A 16,994-nucleotide genomic window follows, 5' to 3' on the forward strand; every position below is an offset into this window, starting at 1 on the left:
GTGAGAAAGGGAACGGTTTGCAAACAATATGATCAGTTTCCCTGGGTACTGTGGAAACTGTGAATTAGCCTGCGTAACCCGGACACTCATTCCAGAAAGAACACATTGCTGTGGGTGATTACGTTCACCTCTGTTGTGCAGAGGTGAAAGTAGAAATATGTATAAAATGTTTATGTAAAAGAAAATCTGTCTGCGACATAAATACCACTTGGAAATAGAAATACTTCTCTGTAATTTGGGTGAACTAGCCCTTAAAAATAATCACTATCCTGCTGTAGCAGAAAGTATCAGGACACTATATTCTACACAACTTGGTATCCGACGCACTTTGATTTCTGTGTGTCCCTTTCTTATAGTTTCTGTATGCTAATCAGGATGCGTCAGCCCTGGTGCACGATTGGCGCCAGATGGGAAGGCGTGGCCTCAATTCCTGCCTCCTGCTTCCTGATTGGTGGCTTCCGGGACTGAAACCTACATAACCGCGGTCAACCATCGAGCAATGGCGGCTGTAGGTGTTTTTGCGAGTGGCTGTCGGTTCAGCTTGACAAACGTTTGTCCCCGAAAAACTAGTATTATGGAGGCACTTGTGCCTGGGGATTGGGTCAGACATTAGACTGTAAAACTTGATAACGTCGTGCTGCAACAGAAATTCCCGTTGTTAGACACACAGGGTAGTGTTTCAAATGTGTTCTGTTTTGCTGGTGAGTTCGGTCGGACTTCGTTTGAGTCATCTTTTGGTTTATTTCTTTATTTAGACTGCACCCACCGGCCCTTTGTAGCGCGTGCAGTCTTTTGTGTGTGCAGAGTAATTTTAAACTCTTGAAGAAATAAGTTACTTTTAACCACCAACATTTGGGTTCATGTCCCTTTTTCCATCACGAGCTAAGGGTCATAGGCAGGGGTTGTAACCCTCCCCTTAATACACAATTCCACAAGGTATACATACTAATATGTTCTAATGGTACCGGCTATATCAAGACCTGGGCACGACCGCCACATTTGACAAGTTGGTCGAGATTATGTAGTGTCTGAATTGAATCAGAGGGAGTGGTGACGTTGGACTGGGAGCCACCAATCGGGGAGCAGGAGGCAGAAGTTGAGGTGACGGGGAAAACCACGCCCTCCAACCTGGAGCCAATCGTACACCGGGGCCCGCACAATCCAATTAGCATACACAAACTACGAGAAAGGGTTACAAGTGGAGGAAGGGGCGTGCTACTGACGTAACCTCACCATTTAAGGTCAGTAAAATATGATCGTTCTTACTAAATGTCACCTGACAGTCTCCTTCTGTGATGCTGTAATTTGTACCACATAGAAGCTTTTCAGCATCAAATCCTTCTACCTTTAAATGTTAACCTCAATCATGTTTTGATAGTCATTTCTTACTTAATCCTGCTGTGGCCTGCAGATTGCTTTTGTTGCTGGATATGTTATTCATGTTTATGTTATCTGATGAAATCTTCTCACGGCAAAGCTGAGACACAACCTGCCACATGAGCATTCTGAATACACATTTGCAACTCAATGGAAATCAGTGAAGTTTGTACACTTCTCTGAACCTGGAAGTAATTTTAGACTTTATATTTTGTATTTGTAAATGTTGTTATACTTCACTACTTTTAAATTTCCCTATCTACCTGCTATGTTTACACAGCAGTAATGAACCAATAATTTATGTTTGCAATGAATATTTTTCCAGAGAAAGACAGATATTCAAAAAGTAAGAAGAGGGCAGGAACCCTTGTTTAGACATGAAAGTTACCTTTTTCAAAGATTGGCAATGGAGTGAAGAGCAGGAACAGAAACCAGATATGGTACCAGTGTAGTAACGGTAATAGTAATTTCACACAAGGCAGCCACAGCCAAATCAATCACCTGGCCGTGAGGGAAATCAGAACCGGATCCGAGAGAATTTTTCCTAATTTGATGTTTCGATGGCTGCATTCACCATCTGCCTCAGGATGATCTGTGACAGCATGAGAGTGAAACAGATGAGTGAGTGTCCAGTCAGACAGAAGGGTGGCACAGTAGAATTCAAACACACATCCATACACACGCCAACTGGACAAGATGTTAAAGGAATAGTTTGACATTTTGGGAAATTATTCACTTTCTTGCTGAGGGTGTGATGAGAAGATTGTTACTACTTTTATGTTAAATATGAAACTACTGCCAACAGTTAGTTAGCCTTGCTTGCACCTGGCCAAGACATAATCCTATCCATAAGCCTGTTTAACACCACAACAAACCGCTTTTAAACAATTTTTATACAGATTAATTAAAGAAAATGTTTCCACTCACCGGAAATATTTGTTTAGCACACTAAGTATAGAAGTATTTGTTTTTTAGGCAAATGTAGACAGACATGTTTTGTTTCATTCAAGATTTATTTCTCTAGCAAGGTAGCTGTGTTGTGGAGAGGCTAGGAACTATTTTTTTGTTTTGTTTATTTTATGGATTTGGCTCCACCCCCTGTGGGAAATGTAAAATTTTGTTACCTGATTGTTGTCAATCAATTGCCTTCTAAACGATAAATGGAGTAAAAAAGCCTGATTACCCCCGTGTTGTAACATTTTAATTATTTAGCTTTAGAGGTACTGGGTAGGGCCACCTGTTGCTCGCGAAACAGCTTCAGCTCTTCATGGCACGAATTCCACAAGACACTGGAAACATGCACGACTGCATCACATCATTTCTGCAGATTTGTCTGCTGCTGTGAATCTCCTGTTCTACCACATCCCTAAGGTGTTCTTCAGGATTCAGGTCTGGTGACTAGTGAGGTCACTGAAGTACACTAAACTGACTGTCATGTTGATGAAACCAGTTTGAGATGACTTTTGCTTTATGACAAGGTGTATTATCATGCTGGAAGTAGCCATTAGAGGATGCGTAACTTGTGGTAATTAAGGGATGCACATGGTCAGCAGCAAAACTCAGACGTGGCATTCAAACCATGATTGATTGGTATTAAGAGGCCCAGAGTGTGCCAAGAAATCATTCCCCACATCATTACACCACCACCACAAGCTTAGACTGCTGACACAGGCCAGGTTGGGTCCATTGTTGATGCTAAATTTTGACCCTACCATCTGCGCTTCTCTGCAGAAATCGAGATTGATCAGACCAGGCTAAGTTCCTGGTCTATTGCGGTTGACCAGTTTTGGTTTTGGTAGCTGTAGTCTGTTCACCTCAAGGTTATTTGAGTTACCATAGCCTTTCTGTCAGCTCCAACCTGTCTGACCATTGTCCTCTGCCTTCTCTCATCAACAAAGTTTTTCTAGCTGCAGAAAAGCAGGTGCACAGGTATTTTTAAGATGATTGGTGGGTGTAGTCTCATTTTTCTTTCAAGAGATGAATTCAAAACATGTTTCATGTTCACAGTCTCTCATGACAAAAACATCTTTATGTGTTTTAACTGCTATAATGACCAAACAGTGCAAACAATGGCCATAATATTCCAATATATGACCAAGTTTTGTTCATAGGCTCTGACTTTCCTATAATTGTGAAGTGTGGATGTTAACACACCACATGGAGCAATGCAACTATTTTTTTTTCCCAGATGTGGTTTGAACCAAATGAACAAGGACACAGCGAAACATTAAATTATGTTTGTGTGTGTATGTGGGAGATAGAAAGAGAAAAGAAAATGTACATGTAAGACTTACTGATCTCCATTTTATAGTAGCTTGTATAAAGCCTCAACCAACTTGGGAAAGTGCCATTTATTTGGGTTAAAATTCAGTTACACACAAACACACAGAGATACATGTATTTCTATCACTGTAATTTTGAGGAATCCCTATTGATTATATCAGTCACTGGAAACAAAGGCAAACAGCTAGCCTGGCTTTGTCCAAAATCTGTTTACCAGCACCTCTAACACTCACAAATTTGCACATATCTGTTGACAAAAAATATGTGCCAGTCAGTCTCTTTGCTCAATGACTTTGCCAGACAACCAGCAGAGACCCCCTGTAAAACCAAAACATGTCTTCTTCACATTTCTGACCTTTTGGGGTGCTCATAGCTGGATTTTTTGTTAACTGTAGTTAGAGCTAGTCTGTTTCCTAAAATACAGTAAAGGAAAATGAAGGAAAAGCTTGAATAAGCTGTTTTGGCCACCTGGATGTCACAGAGTAATATAAGCATTCAATAGAATGCTAATGACACCCGGAAATAGATTAGCATGTTAGCACTTCCGGTTCCCTCGTCCTAATGTCAGTGGGGTTTTTTGAATGGGTTTTTGGCTAGATGCCTAAACAAGATCTGTGGTCGACACAAGCACAGTACGTTTTCATGTTTTATTATACGACATAAAATACGCCAGAAAATATTATGTTTTTTAAGCCTTTATGCATCTTTAAAAAAGCGGTTGCTAACAAGGGGCTAAATAAAACTATAGACGTTGGTGACGTCTTAAGGCCGCACGCAAAAATCCACTCATCAGTCCACCGTTACAGCCTCGTTGTGTTCATACTCGCGCTCGTGCTAATTACAATCAAAGTTTTCAGTTTTTGTAGAAGTGGTACGCGCCTTATATCCAATTATCAAATTGGAGGCTTAGTGGTGGTGATGTTAAAGTCATAGGAACGTGGTGTAGTTCGTTTAAGGTATTACAAGCTTTATATTTCCTTTTTTATTGCGGAAAAAAAGACACACAAAAAACTTACATTCTGCTATATTTGTGCCTCTGTAACTTTGCTTCAGTAGGTTGAGAAAGTATTTTGAAAATAGACCACGGCTATGGCTGTAATCAACAGGTTTTAAGAACGGTACCGTTTTTACTTTGGAAATTATATTAATGGGTGTGGTGACCGGTTAACTCACCACTACTCACCTACTAGAGATTATTTCTCATACAGCGAATGCTGGAAAGCCCTATCTTTTTTTTATTTTTTACAAAGTGATATTTTACGCTTTTATTTTGAAGGCAGGCTCTGTGGTGTTCCGGTATTGTCCCGTGGTTAAACCCGGTGCGGTATGAAGCTCACCGATGAATTTTAACGGGAGGGGGAAAAAAAGATGAGAGAAAAATGAAAGAGTGAGGGAGATAGAGAGACGTAGAGAAAGAGGGAGAGAGAGAGGGAGGTAGAGAAGAGCTGTCGGACCATCCTACCAGCCGCTGCTGTAGAGGAGGGTGAGGCTTATAAATGTACCGTTGGCTCAAGTCTTTGTTGCCGTCAAGACAGAAAGAAATCTGGCGTCCATAACGGGAGCGCGCCTTTATGTAAAAATGCACATTGATTAAAATAAGGCTGTAGTAGTATTTTCGTGCTACCCGATAGGAGTTTAAGCCTGTCGTACTTAATCGAAATCTGTGTTTCACCATCCGCATCACCACTGACGTTAATGTCCCTTCTGATATTTTAGCAGACTTGTACATTTACTGTTATGTTTACGGTAGGATTATTGTAGTTTGCCGGTGATGTTAGGTGTCGGTAGATAGGATCTGATGTTTCACGGTATTCTCGTAGCAACGTGACCTGGAAACACCGCTGTGTGCAGGCCTGTCCACCCCATCTATCAGTGTTTGAATGAAAGGCTCCAGACAGTGAAGGAAAACAAACAGTGGTGCAGGTCGTTGTTTGCTTTGGCTCAGATCGCAGTGGCACACACACGCTGTTTTTGTGTGTTAAGGATATATGCCTGTGTATATGTGAGTGTTCACTTGGTATCTGTCGATGCGTTCATCATTATCTGTGTGAGCAATCAGACACACTGCCCCTGTCTGGTTGGAGTGTTTCAACATGACAGCCCTGCGTCAGAGGAAGGGCAGCAAGGGGAAGGAACACCCTCTCGGTGCAGAGTTTCAGCCCCAACAGTCCAACTGTTGCACCGATCATCATCCAGAGAAGGTGTTGCACGGTGAGTGAGCCGCCCTCCCACCGAGTTGAGTTTCATACAGTTTTTGGGCAGCAGTAGAATGACCTAGTGGCTGCAGAAAATTTCTTTTGACAGAGGGTTGATCATGGTTGGTAGCCAGCCGCTCCTCTGAGGTGCCTTTGACCCAGATCCAGCTCCGGGGTCAGTGTTCTGTCTCTGACATTGACCTCTGACCTGCTGTGGGTTCACGGTGGGAAGAAAAGTTCTTAGTGGGGTTTACATTTTCATGACGCACTCTGCTGTTTCTTGTGCCCGTGCATATGCAGTACTCATACTTGTGTTGCATCCTTGTGAGGAATAATGAACAGAAAATCTGGCAGCTTTTAAGTTATTGAAATTGATGTCACTCATATGAATAATCTTTATTTCACTGGTAACCCCTGAACAAAACTCACAGGTGTAACCAGTATCATCAATAATGGTTGATTTACATTCAGGTCCATGTGTTTAAGTGGCACAGGTGTTGTGGAAGTTGACTCAGTGACCTGGCTTACTGCAGCACCTTAATAAAATGCAGCCATCGTAATTGTTATTAATCACTCTTGTGCTTTACTTGCTATGGCAAAATCAAAATGTTTGTTGTACGTATAATGTAGAGACAAATGAAGAAGAACAGGTCTTTTTTTAGTAGCACAGGTGTTACTAATAACATAAATAAAGCCTCTGTTCAACTGCTTTTAAAATTTAACTTGACAGCAACAACTTAATGACCTGTTGATGTCCCTGCAGGTGACTGGTCATGGGGGGCAATAGTGTGGACATCCATTGGTTGGTCTGTGTCTGTTGGTCTTGGCCTGCTGTGCTGCATCTACGTGGCCACGCTACATGAGAATGACTTGTGGTTCTCCAACATAAAGGTAAGGGCCCATCACTACTACAGTCTTAAGGTCAGATAATTTTATTTATTTATTTAAAACATTGTGTTCACGGTGCTGCAGTCAGCAGTCAGTTGTAAATGATCAGCCGATGAAACTGTCCTATGCTTGCTATCAGTGTAGCCGAAAGTTCAGAAATGTTTTTTGGGTTTTTGTCAGATGCCTGTAACTATGTGAGACTAGTTAAAAATTGATTTTTTTTTTTCAACATGTGAACTGGATAGTACAGGTGTTTTTTTTTTTTTTGCTACATTTCTCAACAACTAAAGAATGTCAACTCATTGTGTAATATTAATGTTAACAAGACGTGGGATGGTGGCAGGAATCACATTTTGATAGGTGTGTGACGAGATCTCATGACACAAGATCTTGTGATAGTAAAACCTGATGATATTTCTTGATGAGGTGACAAGTTTTGTTGTGAGACAGTATCCAGCTGCAACTGGCATGACTGATGAAATTAGCATAGAATATTCCCTCGCCACTTTTAAGTGGCAGCGTTTTGGGTTCCTGGCAACAAAATAATCGGCAACAGAGTGATAGACGATACACAAACAATATATAAACACTGTAAGAAAATAGTGTTGTACACTCTGGCTAAGACAAGCAGTATGTATCGAGTATTGGGAGGGAAATTTCAATCTACAGAAGATAGACCTCTATACCTCTTGGCAGCTTCCCTCTGAAGTGGTGGAGAGAAAACGGCTCTCAATGTTCTTTGCTCTCTCCACTTGCCAAAGCATGCCTTTCCATCCCTGCTACCTCTGCTCCAAGTGAGCGTGTTTTTTCATCTGCGGGAGACATAGTTAGTGCCCTAAGGTCGACACTGCTGCCAGAAAACACAGACATGCTTATATTCCTGAAAAAGAGCATGACCATACCTTTGGCTGGGCTGTGTAGTTCGAACCATCTCTTAGCTCTGTATCATGCTTGATGAAACTTGAGACTTCTTGTTTGCACTTCAAAAATAAGAAAAAAATATTTTTATTTTTGTTATTTATACTGTTTTTATTTTCGTGTTTCATTTGTTGAAAGGAGTTCATGTTAGAAACTCAAACACAGACATTTCAAAATGCACCTGCATTGTTTTGCATTTTGTGACTTTCAGTCAAATAAAAGACTGTTGTTTCCAGTCATATATTTTGTCATCGAAGTTTTCTTAAAAATAGTATTTAAGTCTTGTCTCGTCTCATTCTCGTATCGTGTATCTTCTCGACTCGTGAGCTAAGTGTAGCGTCACACCCCTACATTTTGAAGAATGACTTCTCTTTATCGGGGTGTGGACAGTGTTTCACAAGCTGCTGTGTGAACTGTTTGCCTCTGCTGGGCCAAACTTAAAGTAGCAGATTTTTTCTCTTCTCTTTCTCTTCTTTATCTTGTGACTTTCTCTTTATAGCAGAGTGGAATAAATTAGTTTTGCTGTTTACTGGAGATTCATTCATTCATTCATTTTTTAAAAATTTGTTTCGATCGTGGTAAAGCAGAACTTCAAAAAACAACTCTGCACGTTCCATGACCGAAAAGGAGCACAGAGAAGAAAAATTTTATTTTACCTCCCCCTCCTTACTCAAAACATAAATAAATGAATAGATGATCTGTCCACTACAGTTGCAGAGATGTGAATATTAACAACTAGTACACATTAAAAGATATTTATGATGAATAATGTGATGATTCTTTGCCGTAACCTTTGGTCCACTGACTGTGTACCATAATGCATACGTGTCTCCGTGGTTTATTAAGAACTATAAACTTAAAGGCTGTATGTCTCAATGACAGTTTAACGTGAAGTATTGCCACTGGGTTTGTGCCAGGTCAGGGAGAAGATCTTTGAATGTTGAAAACACATGGACATCTTTTATCTCTTTTATGAGGCTCTTGTTAAGAAGTAGCAGAGATGACCAGATTGATGTATCTGACACTTTTATACTGAGGTTATCTTAGGTTTTGACATCCATATGTAAGACTCATTAACCACATCACAGATGTGGATATTTACAGATGGAAAATGTCTCCCGGTTTAAACTTCCAAAAGCTCAAAAATTCCACTCACATTTTCTGCTTATCTCAAGAGGAAATGTAGCTTCAGTATAAATGCCAATCACACACGTCCTCTCATCCAGTTTTCTCCCCAAAATGGCCTGCAAACACGTCATAAACACTTCATCCTGAAATGGGAGGATTGTTTTTCCATGCACTGCAGAGGATTTATTTTCAGGCCTGTTAAATGAACCTCATGAAGTCCTGAAACACCAGGGCAACTGGTTGTTACACAGTCCTTTTTAGAGTCTATTCAGTGCTGCACAGCAGCAGAACATTGTGCCCTGCCAAATATGATGTAATTTTTAAATCCCCCTTCCAGAGCTTCACCAACACTGAGATATACATAGCAGATTTTGAGCTAGTTGACATGGCAGAACAGATTGCTCTGTCATAGTCATAACTGGGGCAAAATGTAAATGAAGGCTGTTTCTGTGTGTTGTTTTTGCCTCATTAAAAGGTGCGGTAATAGTCATTTGTTTTGGTAGACGTATGAGTCAACTGAGGCAAGGTAGGCAGTTCACTGTGGTGCGGCCTGTTTCAATCTCATGTTGTGTGGTTCGTGTAAGATGTTATAATTCTGTAGGATGGCTTTCCACAGAGAAAAAAGGTCACTCTGCCATGTCCAATGTTTTTATGGTGGCATCACAAACCAAAAACATCTACTGTGACCTCTGCGTTGATGGTGAAGTATCTTGGGTGAACAATCATCCTGTGGAGGGTGACATTAGCAGCAGGTGTTATTGAGCCAAGCACACTGTCCCTGGAGTGAGCAACTGAAGCTATAAGTGGTTTTATTTTGTGTTTAATTGCTGTTCCAATTTTATCTGTATTGTTTTTTAATCATATTTTGGACAAAATATCTAGATTTATAGGATGTTGTACACACCCCTAACCATAGCAGACCTCCTTTGGTGCTGTAAATGGTGTTTTCATGATCAGTTCGTTCTGCGGTAGACAGAGCTAGAGTGTATAAATGTATATTTAAATCAAAAAATACTTCAAATACTTTAAATTCATACGCATGTTGTCTAAGTGTCTGAGTTCATATTTCTCCCAATCTGCTAGAAAGTTTGAGTCTCATGGTTCGATAGGAGCTGTACATATTGGTTCAGATTTTGAAGCATTATCCTAATCACAGAACAGACTCTCCTTCTTGTGTAGAACAGAGGAGGGAGTGCGTAATCAAACCAAACAACTGAACAGACAGGCCCTTAAAAATCTACGACTCGGAATTTGTCTCATCTGTCAGCAGTAACTTGCTGTGCCAGCCAGGTGCTTCATCTGTTTCTTATGCAAATGAGCAGCGCGTCTTGACCCACATAGAGGCAATCTGCATAGGGTAATTTGTGAGTTTTTGTCACAGGGAGACAAAGCAGCACATCTATTTAATTGAGCACAGTCCGCATGGACACAGTTTGTGGTCCTGCACTGTCTTGTTTCTGTTTATGTGTGTGTGAAGGGAAGAGACAGACAGATGCTTTCATTTATAATAAATGCAGGTCACTTTACAGGCCTGGTGAACATTTCCCTGAAATGTTCCCACTTCTGGCTGACATCATTGCACATTGGACACAATGTGTGTGTGTGTGTGTGTGTGTGTGTGTGTGTGTGTGTGTGTGTGTGTGTATGAAGTGTTTCCTTCTGTTAATGCTATCAAATCCTCTGTCTAAGACTACATTCAAATAGAGCTGTGTGTGTCCACACTAGCACATTCAGACTGCCTGATCCCCGTAAACACTAAAAAGCTCACACAATAGGAAAACATATCTAATGTTTGTCAGGAAATGACAAAAATGTTCATCATAGGCATCTGGTCAGGAGTGAGACAGACGGCCCAGTTAAGGCAACAGTATACTTGATTAGAACTTGTTGGACAGTCAGATAGCCTCAGAAATCCTTTGACCCCACAGGAATCCAGAGTTCGTTTTTGGGGGGCTGTGCCTGACCATTCCTGTAACAATCCAGCATTCACACCCACCTCACCCAGTACCAAGACTGGGTTTGAACTTCTCTCTCAAGATCTCTTTTTCATTTGTTACACGGCTATTTGTGGCAAAATGTGAACAACAGAGGACATATCCTCCGGGGGAGACTGTCTGAATGTTTTGGCATTATCCCCATATTTAGATGATAACACGGGTCCTCGCTGTCGTTGATGGCTGGATTTTCACTCTGCTTTCTAGTGTGGTTGTTCAGAGCAGGTACAGATGCTTTTGATTTCCAAGGTTTGTTGGACGACATGTTGTATGAAGTAGTTCTTTTTGCATAACCTGGTTCTTAGGCTGTGTGTTAATCTGTGTTCAGCACAGCTGCTCTGTCTCAACATGGGTGCTGACACAAAGGGCTCCAATAACAAAATGCAGATCACTGACAAAAAAGTAAACTCTGGCTCAACTTTTCAACTGTTTGCCAGTTGAATTTGTGGAAATGTAAGTATTTATCTTGCAATTGTACAGAGGCGAGATAGTGATTATTGATGTGACACCCATGGATCTATTATCCAGACTGGCCTGACTGAATTGTATTTCATCATCTCACTGGTATCTGAAACAACACACCCCCATCAATGCAGCCTATTGTGTTTTTTAAGCTGGTTAAACTTCTGCTCAGTCCCTCCTGCTGTTTGTTACCTGTGATGTGTTTTAATACAGCTTAACTCATCAGTTAGTTTTGTTGTCTAAAATGTCTTAACGACATTATATGGTTTGTCTGTGTGACTTCAGATATATCCATTTTGAAGACAATTTAAAAAAAAAGAAAGATTGGGTTTAAGATTCAAGAACTGTGGAAATACTCTAAATCTCCAACCAAAGTCCACATTAAACACGTGCTACATTTTCCAGCAAAAAAACACACACACACACACACCTTTCCAAGCCACAGTAAATAGTGTAGTGTGTAGCTAATACACTATTTAGATGCTTGTGGCTATGCCAGCTGATGCTTGAACTGCCTACTGTTTCTCCCTCAGCCAGTGAGATGATGTATTTAATTTCCTGCCCTTCGAGGCCCACTGTTTCTCTCTCTCACACACTTTTACTCTTCCATTTACTGTCTCAGACAAACACAGGCTTTCTAAAGTGTCCCCTAGTTAAGTAGGATGGAAAGAACCATGCGACACGCTGGAAAGTCATTTGCGAGTTTGGGAGTCCTTCCTGCTTGGTGTTGCTGCCTGATCTGATCTTGCGTGACTGATGGTATCTGGGGAGAAGCTGTTGTTTTACAAAAAAATTTTAAATAATCTCACATGGGGTTTGTTGAGAGAATGTGGTAGCCGTCTTAGCCCGAGGTTCAAGAGTCTGGAGGCTTTATTATTAAGTTCCTCTTGATCCTCTTCCTTCGCTATGTCTCTCTTTTACTCACACTCTTACAATGCTTATAATCACAAGTCCTCCTCTGACGTATGTAGTCAGACAGCTGGCTTAATCTGGCCTCCTGAATTCATCAGGTGTGAAGTCATGTCCACGTTGGTCCCAGCGCCTAGCGGGGTTTATTTCAGACATGTGCTCACAGCTTGAAGCTGGTTCCAGATCCACAAACCCTCTGACAAATGTTCCCCGCATTTTCCGAATTATGTTCCAACATGTTCCCCTCCCCGCTCTCCACCCCCACCCATCTTATTCTTTTCCTGTGTGCATGTGTGTTTTTATAGACAAGAGGTCACCAGTAGTCAACTCTCTTTTCTTTCCCTCCCTCTGGCTGCTTCAGTTATCTATAGCCCATCCTGTTGTTTGCAGACTTAATGTAGCTCAGTCCTTATGTTTGCTTTTGTCTTCATATGTAGTGGTTGATTTGTTGAGAAAGACTGCTTTTTGTATTGAAGTGTCTCTTTGAGTTCAGAGGAGGTGGGGGTCGTCCATGTTTAGTCTCTGGGAGACGTAAAATAGAGGAAAGACGAAGCAAGGCCAACGCTGGACCGTCCCTTGGATTCTTCAAGCGCCACATCAGAGAGATAGGAGTTATTCAGAGACCCATAAAGAGGAAACAGTAACAGAGAGAAACAGAAGGAAGAGGATCGGTGCCTTCGGAGAAATGAACCAGCTTTCAGGGTAATGAGCAATGTGTGAACTTGTTAACCAGGCTCATTCTCTTTGACCTTAATTTAAACTGAGGATTAGCCATCTCATCAGAGTTCTTGGTGAAAAGCCAAGGCTTGTTTTGCCTCGGGCAAACTCAAAAGAAGGATTGGGAAGGAAAGTAGCTGCTCATTCCCTTGGAGAAAGCCTCATATTTCCTTTGGCAAGGAACTTGAAGCGATTAAAGAGCTAATTTATTTGGACTGACTTCAAGAAAAGAAAAACACACCGCATTTACATTTATTACCGTAATGGATTTGGATCACTTCTATAGCTCGACCCAGGAGCATGCTGTTTTTCTACCTGGATTCAGCTTATCAAAGGATCCAAGAACTTATTGACAATCTCCATCTTCTCAGGCAATGGAGCTTCGCAAGAGAGTTAAGCTGAACAAGCTAGAACATAATTTGAACCTTTCACCAGATGCACCAGCTGAGGGGAGATGCAGCTATAACTTGATGTGGGGGACGGCAAGATGTGATGGCACACAGGAGGGGGTTAGGGGAAGAGTTTCTGTGTTTGGTGGATCAGGTGCTTGTTCCGGGTCAGGCATTCTTCCCTGGTGGCCTTGGCGACAGTGTGTTTCCATGGCAGCAGGGCTGTTACTGGCCGGTCTGCTGGCACTGACTCAGGCCTGGTGCGTTAACGCCATACACGAGAATCTGCTGTGGTTCTCTCAGCTCATGGTAGGAGTTCTTATTCGTATTATTGAGATTGTTTTAATGTGAACCTTAAATTAACTAAGCACATTGCAGACAAGCTAACAGCCTGTAGTATGAGTTCGTATGTAATATAACATTTTTTCCAGCTGATATCCTCCTTCTTCCCCCTTGTTGTTGTGAGCAATTATGTTGAATCCCTGTCCCGTCTTCACTGTGATTGGTCAGGGCACAAAACCATTCAAATTCAAGGAATATACTATAAAATTTTAAACCCACTAAGCATCCTGCTGTGTCTCAGTTAGAGACAAAGTGAACACTTAGTTTCCATGTCTCAACAGGGAGTCGTCATTTTGAAAAGATCTTAAGAGACAGGGGTTTAAGGGGTTTAGATGATTACACACTGATATGCTCACACCCAAGTATCTGCCATTACAACAGTGCTACAGATGAGGGGGGGGGGGCAATTTATTAATTTCTGTGGGTTCGCTTTAGCAGAACTATAGGCAGATTTACATGGATCAATGTGTTAAAAATGTGTGCGGTGTCTGCTAGGGAGGTAACAATATCAAAATCTCACAATAACAAATACAATAAAAGTACAATAATACGTCCAAGATACAGTATTTGTGATATAAAAAAGGCAAATGAAGACTTCAGTTTGACAGTAAAGTGCATAAAACAGTCAGTCAGTCATATTCCTGACATGTAGGTAACCACAGTTTGGCAGTGTCTGCATATTGTTTTTTATCTGTCACTTTTTTCCCTCTCTCATTTCATGACATGGAGAAACCAAAATGCTTTCACACGGCATCCACAGTTTCAAAGGCTTTGTCTTTCTCTCCCCTGCTTTGTTCTCCCTCACCTCCAACACCGGCGTCCACTAACTTCGCTGTAGATTCAAAGAGGGAGCGCTCTACTCCACCGCAGCTGTAACAAAACTACAGTTTTGCCCAGTAGACAAATCGTTTGTTACTGTCCAGGTCCACGATGATATTGAGACACTTTTGTTCTTGTGATATTGTGAAATTGACGAGTGAGTGTCTCGCAATCTAGGTTGTCCAGGAGTCTATCCCAGCTGAAACTGGGCGAGACCTTGGACAAAACACTAAACCCCAAATTTCTCCATATTGCCAGCCCAGGGCCATTTGTTGAGTGTGTGTTGAATGATGAATAAGAGGCAATTGTAAAGTGCTTTGTCTGCACAGTTAGAAAAGTGTTATATGAAAGTTCAATTTAATCAGAGTTAAGCACAAGTCTGTATATGCCCACTTCTCATGTCCTGAGAAGATGTCTAATTAAGCCAGTTAAGTGAATACCTGTGTGGCTGGGCCATGGCTATGGAGGGTCCCAAGGGTAAAAACCCCTATTAACATCTTTTTTCTCATTCAGTTCTGTCACAGTGCTCACATTTTCAGTCACTCTTTAGTCCAGAGGTTCATCATTTCTTCCTGCTTTTGTGCATGTTAAAGAGAGGTGTTCACTGTCCAGCAACATATACCAAATAGATCACAAATTTGAAAAATGTGTGGGCTGATATGTCTCTCTGTATTATCAAAGAGATTCTCTATGATGCTCCTAAAGCCTGGCACACACTAACAGATTTTTAAAATTTTAACCAATTTAGAAAATGTGAGAGACAACAAATAGTGACTGATTTCACAGTTTTGTTCTTATAGTGTGTGATGTGCAACAAGTAGACCAACACAGCCACACCACACACTAACAGATTCATCACCAACAACCAGAGTCTTGACTCTCAAAACTTGAAATTTTGCACGGTCAAACGCGACTTTTGAGTAAATAAACCTGGCGGATGACAATGTCTGTTGTTTGTTGAGCTTCCATCTTCAGTCAGCTTGCTTCCTGTTTGGCTATCGTTCTGTTCCACGTGACAATCCACAGAGTGCCTGCTTGGCTTTCTTCTGTGTTCCCCCCCATACAACAGGATTTTTGATCATAAATGTTGAACATGTTTAATGTTTATGGGGGCGGTCCTGATCGTCTTCCGAGCAGATCAGGGAGGGTAAAATCACTCTGAACACACCTCACACCACAGGGAAATCTGACAAGATAATCTTTAGACCCATCAGATAATCAGGCCTTTGCTGACTTTGGTTCGGAGGGGGGATTCAAACCGATAATTGGCCCAGTTATCTTTTAGTGCGTACCCCACTTTAGGACTCAAAGGCCTGCTAGTTTTCACTCAATCAGTGAATGGTTTAAACCAGATGAATGAAATTAACTAGCTAGTGGAAACACCTGTAGTTACTTAGTTGTAGTTGCCTGGTGTCCTGCATGTTTTTGATTCGCGTACTGGGTATGATGATCATTAACCTAAAAAGTTAGGCTAATGAAGTACAGTCTCACTTCCTCTTAAGTCCTGGAGATGTGGTTGTACTGGTGGGGCTACAGGCTACAAAGTGACTTTTTAGGGAACATTTTACATGCATTGTGTTTGAATGTCACTTCATTATATTTTTCAGCATAATAGCTTTGGTTGTAATGCAAATTGAAATCTGTTGGGCTGCTCCTTTTTAGTCATTCTCTCAACACATCAATTGTTTTTTACGTTCTTTTCTTAATGAAGGTTGAGCTATTCATCATGAGTCATTACTGGAAAAAGCATCACATAAATGGCATCTTAATAAACTCAGAAATATGATTTGGTTTTTAATAAGCAGATTTCAGGATGCCTGGGAATGACCACATTCATCTGTAGAGCCCCAGAGAAATAATTTGACAGACTTTGAATTAAATCACATAACTGATATGCCAAAGAAATCTATCACTGTGGTCAGAAAATTTCTTTTAAGTCAGGTACAGCTGTGAAAACTATTTACAAACTGAATCTGATATTAATATTCTGCAGCTGGTTGCCCACTGTTTGCTCTCTCTTTTTACCCTCCACTGGAACAGAAATCATGCATGGCGAGCAGGAAATCCCTTGGGGAAGACATCCTCCAAACATACACACACACACTGTGTTACCTGTCTTATTGTTACCTTTGAGGATTACGAGTGTATTAGCTGCTTTGCCTCTATCCTCCATGTTTCTGTCATGTCTTGCCAGAGTATCTCTTTTCCTTATTGTAGAGAACAGAAGTGCTTGGTTTCACACAACCAAATTCCCCTTTTTGCTTTCAGGAAGTGGAGCGGGAGATTTCCTTTCGGACAGAGTGTGGACTGTACTACTCATACTACAAGCAAATGTTGCAGGCGCCGTCCATACACGAAGGTATGCACTATGTTTCTGGTTATATGTCATTTTGATGCCTTCCTCAGACAGTAGAAACCTATCATTATGTGTAAGGTCAAGGAGCATTTCAACTTACTACATTATCTTGTCAAGTTCCAGGTTTTCAAAAAGCCCTGTTCACGACAAGCACTGTTCAGATAGTATGTCCTTACTTTGTGGAATGGATGCAGTCAGAGTTGGTGCTAACATAAGC

At 41.2% G+C, this 16,994-nt stretch overlaps 1 protein-coding gene across 6 annotated transcripts in view; it reads left to right on the plus strand.

The window, feature by feature from the left end:
- The first annotated feature begins 1,159 nt into the window (after positions 1-1,159).
- dpy19l3 (dpy-19 like C-mannosyltransferase 3) overlaps positions 1,160-16,994 on the plus strand; it is a 60,064-nt gene continuing 44,229 nt past the window's right edge. The window contains exons 1-4 of one of the 6 annotated variants that reach the window (XM_018697419.2): positions 4,936-5,143; positions 5,720-5,871; positions 6,619-6,746; positions 16,690-16,780. In XM_018697419.2, the coding sequence (XP_018552935.1) occupies positions 5,754-5,871; positions 6,619-6,746; positions 16,690-16,780 (337 nt within the window). In that variant the 5' untranslated portion in view covers positions 4,936-5,143; positions 5,720-5,753. Of the gene's footprint in view, positions 1,242-4,934; positions 5,872-6,618; positions 6,747-12,452; positions 13,570-16,689; positions 16,781-16,994 lie in introns of those variants that run through there. The other 5 variants (XM_018697421.2, XM_051076272.1, XM_018697418.2 and 2 more) reach the window with 5 other exon arrangements.

Source organism: Lates calcarifer, linkage group LG2 (assembly GCF_001640805.2).
Source record: "Lates calcarifer isolate ASB-BC8 linkage group LG2, TLL_Latcal_v3, whole genome shotgun sequence".
Taxonomy (NCBI): Eukaryota; Metazoa; Chordata; class Actinopteri; family Centropomidae; genus Lates; species Lates calcarifer.